The sequence below is a fragment of the Aspergillus nomiae genome (assembly GCF_001204775.2).
Source record: "Aspergillus nomiae NRRL 13137 chromosome Unknown contig00037, whole genome shotgun sequence".
Lineage (NCBI taxonomy): Eukaryota > Fungi > Ascomycota > Eurotiomycetes > Eurotiales > Aspergillaceae > Aspergillus > Aspergillus nomiae.
This window is the reverse complement of record NW_015378092.1, coordinates 123,132-138,546: the sequence shown is the minus strand read 5'-3', so window position 1 is coordinate 138,546 and position 15,415 is coordinate 123,132. Positions and strand designations below refer to the sequence as shown.

Sequence of the window (15,415 nt, the reverse complement as noted above, 5' to 3'; positions counted from 1 at the left end):
TGTTTTTGTATTTTTTATGTTTGGCTAAACTAGAGCTCCTATATCGCCTTGGAGCATCTTTCTTTACCGAAATTTCTGCATCGCGGCAGGTTGACGCCAAAGGGGAACACACTTTCGTATTGATAGACCAGATCATCCAAGACCGATACACAAAAGAACGTACCACGCATACAGAACAGACGGGCTACTTCGCCTTCTCTAATGCCTCGACGACTTCTCCTTGATCGACCTTCGTGCACACTCGATAGCTGTACGACCATTTGCATCATTGATACTCTGGTCGGCTCCTTGGCTGATCAAGTAGCGAACTACATCTACTTTACCGAGCTCGGCGGCCTTGTGCAGCGGTGTTCCAACACCCGTAAAAAATAATAGCGCCCAAGACGGATAGTCATCGTACATAGCTGAATTGATAGGTGCCCCTTTTTCGATAAGAAGCCCTAACACTTCGATGGTGTCCGTTGGCCGTTCAACTGCATGATGGAGTAACTGGCCCTGTTGAACATTTCCGCCCCGACTGAGCATGAAATGGATGACAGAGATAGGGGCGCTTTCAACAGCAAGGGAGAGTGGCGTGAGGTCAATAAAACACCGTCGATTCGGATCAGCTCCATGATCAAGGAGCCAAGCTGTCATTTCTTCATCTGAAATGGCATAACTGAGCATGTGTTATAATGTCATCCCCAGCGAAACTTTGAAGATATAAGGATGACGAGTCTCACCCAAGTACGGGGGGTTTAAGCTCGCCCAACGGCTGGTTGATATCCCACCCGTATTCAAGGAAGGCTTTCAGAGTATCCTTCCCTTTCACCTTTATGGCTTCCAATGCCTCGGATCATGCTCTGTCGTTCTCATAGTATCAGCACATGGCGCTATTCTCGCCCATATCCCACCCCAGCCATTCCCAGACTCACTAGACCCGTTTGCCGGCGATATCAACGCTCGTAGAATGATGGGGAGAGTGGATGATCTGTACCAACACCACAGAAGTCAATTTCCCTCCGCGGATACGGCTGTCATTTGTGCTTGCTTCGAGGGAGCTATAGCGCTGCCCGATCAAGTGCGGATTATGTCCTCATCGCTTCAAGAAATGGGACTCGACCCGGTCATCAGCACATATCAAGTTCCCGGAAATCGGAGTCTCCCCGGCCAAGGAACAGTGAAGGTCATTAGGGACGACGACCGAACTCAGATATTTGTGGAGTATCGTCTGATTTTAAATTCCTGAATTTTCGTCATTTTGTGGGGTTGAAAACCTTTTACCTTGGATCGTGGATCGGATGGCGAGTGTAACAAACTGGGAATATAACTGTAGGAATACAAATAAAGAGCTGTTTGTCTTGGACAGGTATAGCTATTTCACTTCTTGATAATCCGACACAAATTGTATGTATGTATGTACATTTCAGCTTTCTCCGGCTAAACGAGGGCCCGTATGTGCACGGCCCTTCTGAAAGAGTGAACCTGATGGCCGGCAAGGTTACAAGATATAGTTTATCGTTAGGTACACCTTACTCTTATGTGATGCTGTGCCCAATATCCTGCCGTAGCTTCATTCATCGTTCTAAGCGCTTGCATCAATGTTGCCTAAAATTAGCATCCCCGGAAGAAATACCGTACACCAAGGCTGATTGTTCCCATTGGGTGTGGGCATTAAGGTGACCACTGACTATACAATAACTTCCGTATGTTTTTGGCTATTCTTGTAAATCCGTCGAATAGAGGTGAGATTCTACTTACACTATAGACAATGACCATGTTGTATGCACTGGTAGTATGGAGGAGATATATATATTCGATCTTTCTGTAAAACCTCCCCCCCGGCGCTCACACAACATGACATCTTATCTCTGGCACATTTGGACAGTCTTATCTTTGTTTGCTCGGATATGAAGGTCCTATTAGTATAGCAGTTACTTCTTCAAACCATGGATCTATGTCCCCGCCAAATGCAGCTATTGTAAACTGGAATGCGGAGTATATCACACTGGCATCTAGACAGGATTGTAAGTTGATAGACACCCACGTACTACCGAAATATATATATGAGAACCAGCTATATATATACTCAACCAACATCAAACGCTCACTCAACGAAACATGCAGGCTACCCTCAGATACAAACAGTTTATTATACATAGTATGGCCGCATCCATGGGGATATAATACTTTCTAACATAACAGAGCACTTTCATTCCATCTTCAGTTTCTTCATAGGCTCTGGCTGATCGTCACGCCGGAGTACGATCCGCAAGTTACCTTCCCAACAGGGTGCTATCACAACAGCTAACGTCCAAGGTACATCTTATCTAGCATAATCTATACACGCCATAGAATAAGGGTATATGATCCGTATACCCGATCAGTAGAGATCATCCCGTATAGGTGACCGCGAAGACATGACCCGTCTTCCGAATAGCCGGAAGAGTTGCCGTGCCCACCCCAGGTCTCTGAGAACAGTGTGGATGTCTACGCTGCTTTTGATGCTAAAATCCGTATACTAACGAAATTTAAGACACTCGAATTTGGAAGACCGTGGTCACCTGAGCTGCCTTGGACATAAGGGGCAGGAGTTCAGAAAAGGATAAAACTTTTGCGAACCTGGTATTCCAAGTGACATATGACATGTCTAACAATAATAGATGTAGCCCCTATGCAGCGCATAGCTAGGGAGAAATATCGAAAATGGCAAGATGTAGTATGATAACACACTATTCTCGCCCACTATGCAGAAATACTTAACCTAAGAGGACGGCGAAATAGACTATGGCAACAAGGGCCTCACCGCTACTGCCTCTTCAAGAATATATCAATTCTAGCACAGGATCCTCCAATGTGTAATGAGTCCGGAAACCAATACTCTCGATCAAAGATACATCTCATCAGGTGATCAAGCCACAGCCCTAAACTACCAGAAGATGTATCAGAAACCTCAATCCCCAAACAGCAACGCTCAGACCCAGCCCCCAACAGCAGAAACGCCATAAATCAGGATGGTCTCTGCATTACCGGCCTAGAATCCCCACACGAAGGTTTTGCTGAAGCCTTACTGGTGGTAGTTTGGTCCGCCCAATTTCCTGCAACTTTCCGTAGTCACCACTCAAAGGTCCACTGCCCTCAAAAGGCAATTAGGCAGTCGATCGCTTGGGCTGTTCCAAGTGAGCAAAATACCGTTCGGGACTGTTGATGTGTTGTGTCGTATCCAGGTGGTTCGATCGCTTCAACGTTCTCTCCTGCAGCAGCATTATAGGCTTGAGCATTACAGGAGAAGAAGTGAACCTCACGCTTTCGGTTACCACAGTGAAGTCTATTGGAAAAAGCCGGATCTTGGGGCGTGGGAAAAAAAGAAAAAGAAAACTAAAAACAGGTTGGGGGAAGTGAGGGACATGGGCGAACTACCCCTTGCATATCGGCTATCGAGCGGTGGTTCCTGCGTGTGAGAAGGCTGCATTGAAAACCCAAAAGCCGAAGACATTTGTTTAATTTTATTTATTTACGGTATTCGAATTTCTTTTTTCTATTTTGGCAAATTTCTCCAAAAATGTCTGGAAACCACGTGCGCTGCAATTCTACCGTGTACTAATATCTAAACTGCAAAATCTCAACCCCCAACTCCAGTGAAAAGACAACATGAACCATGAAATATGTATGATGTACGACATCAATCCTAGACGAGCTTAAAAAAATACGTTACCAGCTAAAAGATTCCTCAATGTACCGGACCCCTTGATAGCCTTGCCGCATTGTTTGGTACACCGCAGTTCTAACTTCGTCAGCCATAGCAGGGGGACCGCACATCAAGACTGCAGCCGAGCAATCACTGAGTTGCGCTTCATGAGCGTGGCCTAGAACAAGGGCTTGCAGATCGGGTCGTCCATGACCAACCTCGATAGCCTTCCCCGAAAGCTCTTCGCACAGCGTTGAGCATTCGTCCAAGCCACCTGCTGCAGTGGCTGAGGTCACATAAAATGACGCCCGGAAATCATCTCGAGCGAGGCTGAACTTAGCTCTCGAGTGGCAACTTCTCGGACGAATGCCTCCTGTCGACTCGTCCAGACCAGGTGAATATTTCGGATGCGCGTCGGACTTTCCACTTCATCGGTGGTACACCTTGTCAGATGGTCTTGGATATACGGTACCGCTGCGGCGATGCCTGTTCCGCCTGCGATTAATAGGATTGATTCGTATTCCCACAGGGGGAACTGTTCTCCATAGGGGCCTTCCAAAAGGATCGTTGTATCCAAAGTCCGACCGTGAGATTTTATGCACTGTTGTCGGAGATGGCGCGTCCAGCCGTCAAAAGGTCTGATCCAGAAGACTAGTCGCTGTCTCTGGGACTTATCGAGCGATGGTATATCTTCTGGGGGAGTTCGTGAGCCGGACGAGCTATCCGAGAGTAGAGGGACCCGCGTCACGTCTACGGTGTCATCTCCCTTCGCCAGTGAAGGCATCGATTTTTGTGATGTGGGAAGTCCTGTTTCGTATGACCATGCCCCGAGAGTAAACGGATGGTTTTCCCAGCCCGTAAGCCGGAATGGCTGGTAAAGATAATAGTATTGCCCCGGCGTAGGTTGGAGTCGGCTGGATCCTGGAATGACCTCGAGTCGAATGACATCGGAGGCCTCGTCATAGGTTGCTGAGCTGCGCGTGTACTGGATGCTTTTGCCAACATTGGTGCGAACATGGAGGTTATAGTAGACGAGTCGGACCACGCGTAGCAGTCTGTCCGCGGCCCAAAAGCCGACAGCAGGCCATAGCCATATCCAGTACTCATAGTCTTCAAAAATGATAGTATGGCTGCCACACGCATTTGTCAGGATGAGCAATGGGGGCAACGGAAAGCAGAATGACATACTAGAAGCAACCGACTAACGCCGCGACCGAGAAGAGAATATGTAAAACGAGGAATGTCTCGTAGGTCCTTCGGCGGAACCAGTCGATGGCGAAGGGGCATAATAAGATCATTGCAACCATGCCCTACGTCAACATTAGTTTCGTGATCCGGGTCTTTGCAACGATGCACCTACTATTGTTCCCCAGATGAGGTACGGTTTCCGAACAAGCTTCTTCCACGGATTACCATCTATACCCATGATTTTAGTAAATGAAGCAAAACATTGTCATAACCGATGACTTACTTTGCATAAACAATACCACATAAAGTAGCGTGTGGACTACCGCCTGAATGGTTGCGATCCAGGCAATATGCCGGTGAAACAGGTTGAACGTGGCGAAGCTCCAACCCGTCGCCCAGATGAAGACATTATTGCGACCTGCAAAAAGCCAGATGAGAGGAATATTGGCGAATGAAAGGATTCCGGTGCGGTCCGCGATATAGCGCAGAAGCTGGGCGGAGATTTGAGGCCAGCTTCATCAACTGTTAGTATGACCTCGAGCAGAATATTCTGGTCAACGCACTATATATTCTCGGGAAAGAGCCGGTAGCTCACAGAGGATAGGACCGCGCTGAGTACCCAAAAAAGAACAACAAGGATTGCTTCTATGCGAGTGGGAAATGTCCACCAGAGTAGATATCGACCTCTCGATGGCAAAGGACTGGAAGTAATGATATAGGTCTGTATCCAGTGGTATATAGTGATAAAGGGTGTATATAGGGTGCGTGAGAGTACGGATCGGTTGCCATTTACGCGAATGCGCTTCGACAGTAATATATGCTGAATTAATCGGTGAAAGACTCCGATTGAGAGAATGACTGCCCAGAAGAGATATCCGGCAAGGCTGTTGATGTTCAGTTAGCTACGGTGGGGATTCGGACGAGAGGATTATTCCTACCCATAGGCAGAATGAGTCCAGACTTCAAATTCCCAAGTATCCTGTCAAGCTGTGGTATTAGTTCGAGATCCGCGACGTTGCTGCCGAGAAACCTACGATTGTTCGGAATGTGCGATGATAAAACGATGCCGAGAGAAGAACCGGGTAATCAACTGGCCCCGACCGAGGAATTTCACCATAGTCAACTCTCCTCATTTGATTGATAGCATCCTCGGTCAAATTGGTGGCCAGAGCGTCTCGTGGTATCAGATCAACATGGCCGAACTGTAGACAGGAGGATTGGAGCTGGGCGAAACCTGCCGTTCGCTCAGATGCATCGCAGTATACATCAGCGGCAGCGTAGATGGAGGTAACCGTCCAGGGATTTTGACATCGTGATCCCCAGAATCCTCGTGCGGCTTCAGGGGATGTGGCAAACGGAATATATCCACACGCTGTGTACACCGCCGTCACACAGCGCTCGTTGACAGGGGAGACCTTGCTGTAGGTGAACGCCGTATGTAGTACCAACAACACCCAGACTTGGAGTAGCATGGCTATGTTAGAGATACGAAATGCGCAAGAGAGGGAGGATCACAAAAAGAGACGTTAAAAGTAGCGGGGCATATGACTGATCCTCCTAGCGTGATCTGGCCAGCCAAGCCATACGAAGGGATTTTTGGACCCACAGGAGAAAATGTATGAGTCGGCTTGAATGGGGAGTACGAGGAGCAGAGAACATGGGGAGATCGGGATGTGTCAAGATACGCTTGATTACCAAAATGAGTCAATCCAGGATCTCGCTTTAGCGACCTTAAGACTGATGGCGATGTAGCGGCATTATCTGATGGCCCTTTCTTTCATCATCGGATCTGGTGACCCCTTGACCGCTTTATCTAATCTGATCCTCCATCTGATAGCAGTTGTGTGTGCCGATTGGTCGAGATGCTCGGTAAAGCGGAACGCATGCAGATACCTGACACATCAGGCCACACCGGAATTAATGGCTACTCCAGGCATTGAAGCACTAATGCAAGGGTAAAGACTCCTCATTGCGAGGTTCGTGGAGTATATTATATCCTTAAATATGAAAGGATCTTTCTTGGCACATTGCATGGCGTATAGAATAAAAAGTGAAATTTCAGTAATCAAAAACGCCTACTTTCGGAGGAGAAACCCGAGTCATTCATGCGCACTTGCCCTATCCATTCAATCTAGGATAGTCTGCGTCTGCAGAACTTGATGAAAAAGCCCCAGCTTTCGTGTCACAAATCCCAATGCCCGGAAGGAAGTGGTCACTCCGGTGTACAGGATGATGTCCACTGCAGGTGACGTATGCTCCAGGCTGGCGATGCGTTTTCCAGCCGTCACCAACTTACCAGATTGCACCCACCCTAATCGCCACCACTTCGGAGTATATACTCAGAAACAGAGCAAATAAATACACGCGCATTTCTGGATCATAACCCCCGTCTCAGGAACATTTGGCTGGCTATGATGGTCCATGGCGAGTCTGAGACTGATAGAATATACTAACAAAATAATAGATACTACTATAACCATTACGATTCCCGATATCTACCTTTCCCAGGATATACTATGTAAGGCGGTACTAGATAATAGTGGCATAAAAAAGGAGCAGGAGTTGTAGATATTGGTGCATCTCTCAGATTCTTCCCAGCAGGTGGCTTTGTGCAGCCAGGACTCAGAGAATATCCGTCTGTGGTCTCAACAAATGATTGTCAAGATATAGTATCACGATCTAGGATCCTTTTATATTCTCTGTTAAGTTATATTAAACCACGCCTCCGAGATGTATACTCTTATAAGTATGGGATAGTCCTGACTTGGTGGTCTTACAATATATCATTCAAAGGCAAGAATTACTATACCAAAGACGGTCAGACGTGCCTTTATAATTATTATCTAACTTTCATTACAGTCATGAATAAAATCAGCTGTATTAATAGTTTATATAATATTCAACTTACACTCAGAAGGATTCCGAGTTACCCACGCAATAGATGCTATAAATCTTTATTAAGTTCAGCGCTGAGACCAAGGAGATCCTGTATTAAATACTGTTTATTCGATAATCAGAAAAGTTATACCTTTCTAGTACAGTTCCAAAGGTAGAGATTATAATCGGCAGGAAGATCATCCAAAGAACGCTAATAGACTCAGTAACTGAGCCCAAGCCTATACAAAAGTTTACCGGAGTATCAAAACCTTCCGTTTCCGGTAGAAGAAAGGTTAAAAAGGGTCTCGTTTTATTCTGGTAAGAATTAACAAAGAAGGAAATCTTTTTCGTAGGGCATCGGAATCAATCAATTATGCGAACCTCAAAATGTCGGCCCTCAACGAAAGTTTCATGCAAGAGGTGTTCAGGGCAGGGCAACGAGAATCTCAGCTGCTGCACATACATATTGAGTCAGAGAACGAGGATTGAGGGTGTCAATGGCATCGCTTTGTGTCAATGAAAGGCTACTTCTTTTCTTTTCTTTTCTTTTTGTATTAAAGAATAGGAACAAGAAATAAAGGGAAACTCCTGGCAGACATCTGTTTGGTTGGAAATTGGGCGTCTCTCCTTAGTTTCATGTTGATAGCCCTGGCTTCATGTGCCTCAAATCACTCTTATGAGATAGAGAGGGAATAGATTACTAAATGACATCATTAAGTCCTACTTGCCCTCCCCCAGAGCACAGTCGAACCTAGAAGTAGGGTGCTTAGGGGCTCGACCACCGCTCCTAAAATTCAGAGCCTCTCAACAGCGGGAATCTTTACTGCGTCATGTGGTAGTGGAGTCAGAACAGATACTGTGGTGCTGATACCTTCAGCCTCGAGCGTAGTCCCCAAAGTTTTAGGCGCCCCTGGTGGGTCCCCTTCGCCGCAGCTAAGCGGTCCTTTTCGGTAAGAAAGTGGATCGGGTATGAATACATGGAGCAGTATGAACCACTATGACCTAGGGGTTGCCTCTAATCCAAACAGCATCATAGTTCTGCTCCAGGTGCCAATAGAAATGTGTCCTCACATGGCGGTACTTCTCTAGCGTTTGACCTCAGCGAAAAAAAAAGAAAAAGAAAATTGCTACTAGATTATATGACAAACCAAAACTGGTCTACCATTCGTGATGCTGCGTCTCAGACTCCCACGGAATAAGCACTTGATTCTCACCACTACTATATTTATAACTTAAATTGACCTTTTAAAACTAGCCCAACCAATAGGAAAAGGTGGGATATCTCCACATGGGATGGGCGCTTAGCCAACCAATGACCTACCATACAAACAATTCCTCCGATGATCCGACACGAGGACGTTTGGCGTTTACTCCTCTTCTGGTCCTGTCCTAGCCCTCTATTCTCTTCGCTCCTAAAACCCTGGCCGAACCGCAACTGCTGGCAAAAAGTCGGCCAATCCACGTGGGTCTCCTCCCCACAGCGCCATTTAGGTCGCTGAATACAGAGTTATTTCCCTCATAACAGCCTCGCTATCAAACTCAATACGAGCCTGGTACACCACCTACATATGAGCGCGCGTACATCGAACATGTTATGATCACTTGCCGGCGATCACCAGGCCCCACTGTAGACAAAAAGTATTAAATCTCCGCTTCATTCTCTGTGCTTTGTCCCAGCAAAAATATTCGATCAAAATTTTCAGTTATCTTTTACTCTGGGAAGAATCAAGCCAGCCCACCTCAACTCCCCACCACCCAAGCAAAGAAAAGAATGGCAGAACCTGTAGGTCTAGCCTCTGGCCTACTGGCTTTAGCAACTTTTGCATTCAAGGCTAGCCAATCGCTTTACGAGACAGTCAATAGCTTCCGGTCTCACCCAATACGCGTACGCGACCTGATTGAGGAGCTGGAGGCTTTGAGCGGAGTTCTCGCCCCGCTCCAGGAGCTGTTAGATACTACAACTGATGAGAACCTATCTGTACTTGAACTACCGCTACGACGCTGCGGCAATGCGTGCAGCGAGTTCGAACAGGAAATAATCAAGTGCTTGTCACGGTCCGCTAACCGAACCAGCTTCCGAGACTGGGCTAAGTTGAAGTATCTGGGGAATGATATTGATGGCTTCAGACGAATGCTGTCCGGGTACAAACAAACCATCCATATTATCCTTACCGGTGCGAATCTGTGAGTCTCCGTTGTCTTGTATACAATAAACATGGTCATTCCCTTGGCTGCCCTCCCATGACGTTGTGCGAACCCCTCCCCCCCTTTCCCCCCTTTGCTACGCTTCCATTCATTTTCGAAACACCCCTAGCTAACCTGACGCCCAGCCGCAAAAGCCCCATCAATGCCGAGGCCATTGAAGGCTACAAAGATCTCATAGAGACAGCCAAGGCTGATCTTGAGGACCACCTGGAAACCATGGACGATAAGCTGCAGCTTATTATTAGACAAACCGTGACCACAGAGAACTCAAATACCTTGGAGCTGCAGCGAATTAAGGAAAAGTACATGAGTACAGAGAAATATCTTCAAATATATACCCAGTTTTTCGACTATATTAATCAAATCCAGCTCTCAACCAGGAGCAGTAACAGCTCCTCAGAACTATCGGATTCAGATAATTACCCAGAGCGAGTCACTGATAAGAGCTTACAGGACTGTAAAAATAACCTGGCCGACACAATCACTCAATTGGAAAAGCATATGCAAGACCTTACGGACCAGTTACTGGTGAAGTCGAAAGCAGCTATTACGTCTGAGCAAGACATCTTGGAACTTAACGGGCTGCAGGATGACTGGCAAATCGCCCACCAGCGCATGGAAATCTGCCACAAGGCATCTGAGCTGAGGGACAACTCCCGCACAGGTACATTCAAGAATTGCACCTCTGCTGACCTCTCACCCCCGGTGGCGGTGTCAACACTTGAGCGTCTAATACTAGCAAATAAAGATTTTACCAAACCTAGCTCAAGGGGATTGCTCGAAGGACAAATATCTGATGAGTCGCTTCAGGTGTTGAGGGAACGCATGGGAACAGCTGTTTTAAACGAAGAACAGCTGAAAGCACGGAAACGATCGCTGGAGCTAGAGCACATAGGCATGGAGGACTTGACAAACACGTATGTGGGCCGCGGACGATTGAAAGAGGCAAAAGAACTGGCAGACAAATCTGGTACAGATATAACCAAGGAAGCCACTTTTGCTCTTGATGAGGATAATGATCCCTCTAGCACAACTAGCATAACTGGCCCAGCGTCTACATACATGGACGGTGATCGACTGGATGAAACAGAACAGCTGATTATACAAAAGATGGATGGTCGTCAACGTGTGCTAGGGTCGCAAGCTTCGAGGTCTGATGCATCGTCAATGCCTCAAAGCCAAGAAGTATTAACTCAACCAGAAGAATCTAGTTTCGCTGCTACAACTCTACTAGACATACAAGAACAACAAATGCTTGAACTCAAGCCGTCGACTTCATTGTATCGAGCAACTTTAGATACTTTCGAAGATGAAGACTGTATCTCTGTTGTATCTGATGAAAATGATATCGCCTCTAAGACTGCGACGAAAAGAACAAGGCCGGAAGTCCTCGCTGTCAGGCACATTGCGTCGTTCTTACACGAGTTGGAAGAGTTGCGCCCACTGCATGAACAAGCCCTGAAGAAGCTCGGACCGAACCGTTTCCAAGAAAATTATCGACGAATTCTCAAATTCTATGTTCTGAAGTTGCGCAATGAAGCCCAGACCACCTTTCAAATTGATATCTTTCGGGTCTTGAAGTCTCGATTGAACCGTATTAACGTGGCGTGGCAGATCATAGATCTTATTCAGGATGACAAAGACGATAATACTAAACCGTTGGATAGGATAACTTCACAACCGGTCGAAAAGCAGTCACTTGAGGACTGGATAAGAAATACACATGGGCTACCTGTAGTAGATACTGCGGTTGTCCCCAAGTTTGGAAGTCACGAACAATTCAGCGACGAAAGTGACAGCGAAGATGCTGAAGACGAGTATCACGCCGAGGAGTTACTGTTTCCTAACATCACACATGCCAACAAGTTCTTATACAGCGTCATCCCATTCCAGGCACTACTTCTCGAACTAAGGCTACTGGTCTTACCGGCGTCATTAAGAGAGGTGGTGGAGTCAACCCCGAAACATTTAATTCATATTTCGGCCGTGAATGACACATCTTTAATGAATATGGCGAAAGCATTTATTGAAGATCACACCGCCTTCGAGTGGGATTGGTGGCCTCTGATGCCTCGAGTGCCTGAGTTATCGCCTGGTAGAATGCGTCTTCAGTGGAGTGTGAGTAATCTCTTGGATACTATGATGCCATTTTCCGCATTCTGATGATATATAGTTTTGCGGACACACACTTCATAGAGAGATATCGCCCGAAGATGCTGTTTCCATACAGCAGGTCTTAGAGTTAGTTGAGGACCACCCACCAAAATGCTTTTGTTGTGAGACAAAACTACTGGCAACAAAAGCACGTCGTGCGAATTGGGCCGAATTTCTTCGGTGCATAGGCCAAGCAATCACCGAAATGCTGAGCTGGAAAGCCCCAAGTAACTCGTTAGGCTGGCAAACGTCGCAATCAACAGCCCATCAACGCTATACTCCAGGAGTTACAGCAACATCTAGTGCATCTTCAGAAACTGCACATGGTTCAACGGCCGCAAGTCCACCACATTATTCTGCAGGCAGCAGTGCTATATCCGTGGAACCACAAGCTGGAAACGCGAAAGCTATTTCCGTCAGTCGATATGGCAACCCTTCATGGGTAGTTTTTGGCATCAAAGATATGGATGAATACGATGAGATTGAAAATATAGAATCATCAAACCTGCTGAACGACCCATCATTCTTCAAAGAATTGAAAAAGAGACACGCCAAGCACCGCTGGTTCTTCCAACGCTGGTTCTCTCCCTTTCGCTTTCGCTATTGCAAATTTGTTCAAGTAAATACCCCGTTCAACAATACTAGTATTTGAACTAACTTTATTAGTTTGAGTCAATCAATTTTGACCAGGTTTACAGCGTCGGGGAAGCTCTACCTGATGAACATGGCTACACCAGTGACTATGAGTACCGTCCTAGACCCCCAAGGGCGGAAAACCCGCTTATTGACCGGAGGCGGTTCTCTATCTGTCTTCAAGCATGTGATGATGATTGCTATTTAGCTTATCTCCCTTCCATTCTTCACAAATGTCGCCCTCTTCCCCATAGTCCCCGTATGTGGGAGCGCATCCCCAGGAAAAAGGGCCAAGCATTCGATGCAAGTTTGAGTCAGCCGGGAGAAACTGCGTTCGGGATTGAGGCCCATTATGAAGGCTCTATTGCACTTATTTTCTTTTATCATGTCATTCTAATATCTTCAGCGTTCAGTTTTTGGATCTATTGGCTAAATTATCATCCCGGGGATTTACAGAATGCTTCGGTTCCATCTTCCACTGTTTTGGCACTACTTGCGGCATTTTGGGGTATTTTTGCACGGAGAATCGATATATCGTGAAGACAAGCGATGGTACACTCATGAGAGCCGCTTGGCCAAGTACATATATATTGTATTTATTGGGTCTGGTGGGAAGGTTATATTGAATCCCTTCATATCATTTTTGAAAACAGTATTTCCATCACGATAGATCCAAGTTGGGAAAGGGAGATTAGTGGAAGGGCTGAATAAATAGATTAGGCAAGTAGCCTCGAATGGGCGCAGAATATAGGAGGTAGAATTGGAACGAAAGAAGAAGCTGGGAAAGTGTTTAGATCAGCAAGGGGAGGATTGTTTTTCAAGGATAAGGCGCGCAGTGATTACAGTACAAGCTGTCGGTGTACTAGAAACATAACAAGTCCTCGCTTTATAAATAGGATTATATTTGATGTCTAACATACTGCTTCTGGCTGCCTTCCAGGTCCAATCTCAGGAGCTCTCCACCACAAAAACCAAAAGCCTGACCAACAGATCCTCGTTCACGATTACTTGTTGGGCCATTACTTGGGTCTAATTCCCCTTGATGATCTGAAGGTCTTCTTGCCCGCCCAACGTAAAATATAATATTTACAATTGGATTAAACCTCCACGAGCCCTTTGAGGAACACGTACAATCTCCTAATGCGAGAAACTCACTCTATTGGGTTAGCTGCTGTACCTGAGATCGGAATTAAACATAGAGTGGCTCTAATTGGAGAACCCGTTGGATAAGCTTATACATTTCTAGAGCTCTTTGCCAGGACCTCCTGCTGATGTGCTTAATAATGGATTAAATCCGTTTTGCTTGGACGTTCTCGTTTAGCGGGTGAACATAGAATTCATCTCCTAGTCGCGACTCACTTAGCTAGTGATGAACAAGTCGGCCACAGAGAAAATCAAGTTAAAGGAAAATAGAAAAGCCGGCGCAACTACAAATCAACCATATAGTCCCTGGACGAATATGGTTTACGTATTCTCGTCATTTCTGACGAGGGACCCTTGCTCAGTTGTAGTGGAGGGGTATTCGATCAGCTTGCTGGGTGTGTCGGTACCTTGCGCTGTCCCTGATTGCATAATAGATAGGCATATATTTAGTCGCACAAGGATACTAAAGTCATAAGTATCAGCAGCGTAGAGAAAGGAAGAAAAGAATAGACACGGCAAGAACATACTCCGTTAACACTTCAAGCCTTCAAAAATAATGTTAACAGATGCAGAAGATATAGGACGTAAAACATTAGCAGCAGCAGACATACCGATCTAGGAGATCCTTGGGAAGATGCCCTCTGTCATGCAGTCTGACTATATTATGCTGTATATCGCCATTCAGAGAGCTGGAAGCATGCACGGGGATGTAAGAATTGGTAGAGTTGTATGAGGGAGAGGCTTCATCTTGAATGGCCATTATGACAACAGCCGGACGTAGAGCGGGACCATGCCCTGCAGTGGAGGTAGGCTACCCGGCCTTTATTGTGCGTCCTTTTCTTTGGTAAATGATGGCGTCTCCATTATGTGGTGTAAATCATGCCTCACTAACTCTGATATTCCATTATTCACTAACAGCAACAGGAATATGGTTCATAGCAAGCGGGCGCATGCTGATTACATAGTGGGATTTTATTGCTTCCTAGACTGCGGACCCGAATACCACTCTAGGCGGGACGTTCAGCCGCGTGTCCCTTGACAATGCCAGACAGGATTGCCTGGGCAGCTTCTACATGATCGGCCGCATCGGCTGTGTCTATTATAATATCAGTATAAATTAACCTTTAACACGGCATTTTCAATGCTTGAAACTCACGGATGATTATATCAGCATTGGCACTTCCAGCTTCAAGTATGCTTGTGTCGTCAAAAGAGCCGTAGATAATCTCTACTGATGGGTACTGAGCCTTTATTTGCTCGCCTTTTTCCGCACCGCGAACTAACACTCTATATGTGAGGTTGGGATGCTTGACTGCTAACTGAGATAGAACATCCCCGTCAATATAGCCAGTGGCACCTGTGCCAGAAGCAGTTAGCTAGTCCAGATTATGACCAGGGTGGTGATATTATATGAAAACTGTCTTCATAGTGAATGGTATGAATTCAATGTCTACCAAAGATTGATAACAGGATGAAATTCACTCGATATCACAAAAGTATGTGGCTCCTGCTTATTTTTCTAGTCGATCGTATATCACAAATTGATTT

At 46.1% G+C, this 15,415-nt stretch overlaps 3 protein-coding genes across 3 annotated transcripts; 1 reads left to right on the top strand and 2 right to left on the bottom strand.

Moving 5' to 3' along the window:
- Positions 1–198: 198 nt before the first annotated feature.
- On the bottom strand, positions 199–666 carry ANOM_003011 (ankyrin repeat domain-containing protein; the record flags this gene model as incomplete). Its single annotated transcript, XM_015548268.1, has 1 exon — positions 199–666. One exon carries the CDS (start codon positions 664–666, stop codon positions 199–201), a length of 468 nt encoding a protein of 155 aa, XP_015410043.1.
- A 3,024-nt stretch (positions 667–3,690) lies between these two features.
- Positions 3,691–6,327, bottom strand: ANOM_003010 (ferric reductase family protein; the record flags this gene model as incomplete). The annotated part of the gene is made up of 8 exons (XM_015548267.1): positions 3,691–4,086; positions 4,140–4,797; positions 4,856–4,977; positions 5,028–5,083; positions 5,139–5,368; positions 5,419–5,739; positions 5,794–5,834; positions 5,890–6,327. 8 exons carry the CDS (start codon positions 6,325–6,327, stop codon positions 3,691–3,693), a joined length of 2,262 nt encoding a protein of 753 aa, XP_015410044.1.
- Positions 6,328–9,503: 3,176 nt separating this feature from the next.
- Positions 9,504–12,932, top strand: ANOM_003009 (uncharacterized protein; the record flags this gene model as incomplete). Its single annotated transcript, XM_015548266.1, has 5 exons — positions 9,504–9,754; positions 9,806–9,916; positions 10,063–12,055; positions 12,111–12,670; positions 12,758–12,932. The coding sequence occupies 5 exons, from the start codon at positions 9,504–9,506 to the stop codon at positions 12,930–12,932; spliced, it is 3,090 nt and encodes a 1,029-aa protein (XP_015410071.1).
- Positions 12,933–15,415: the final 2,483 nt, after the last annotated feature.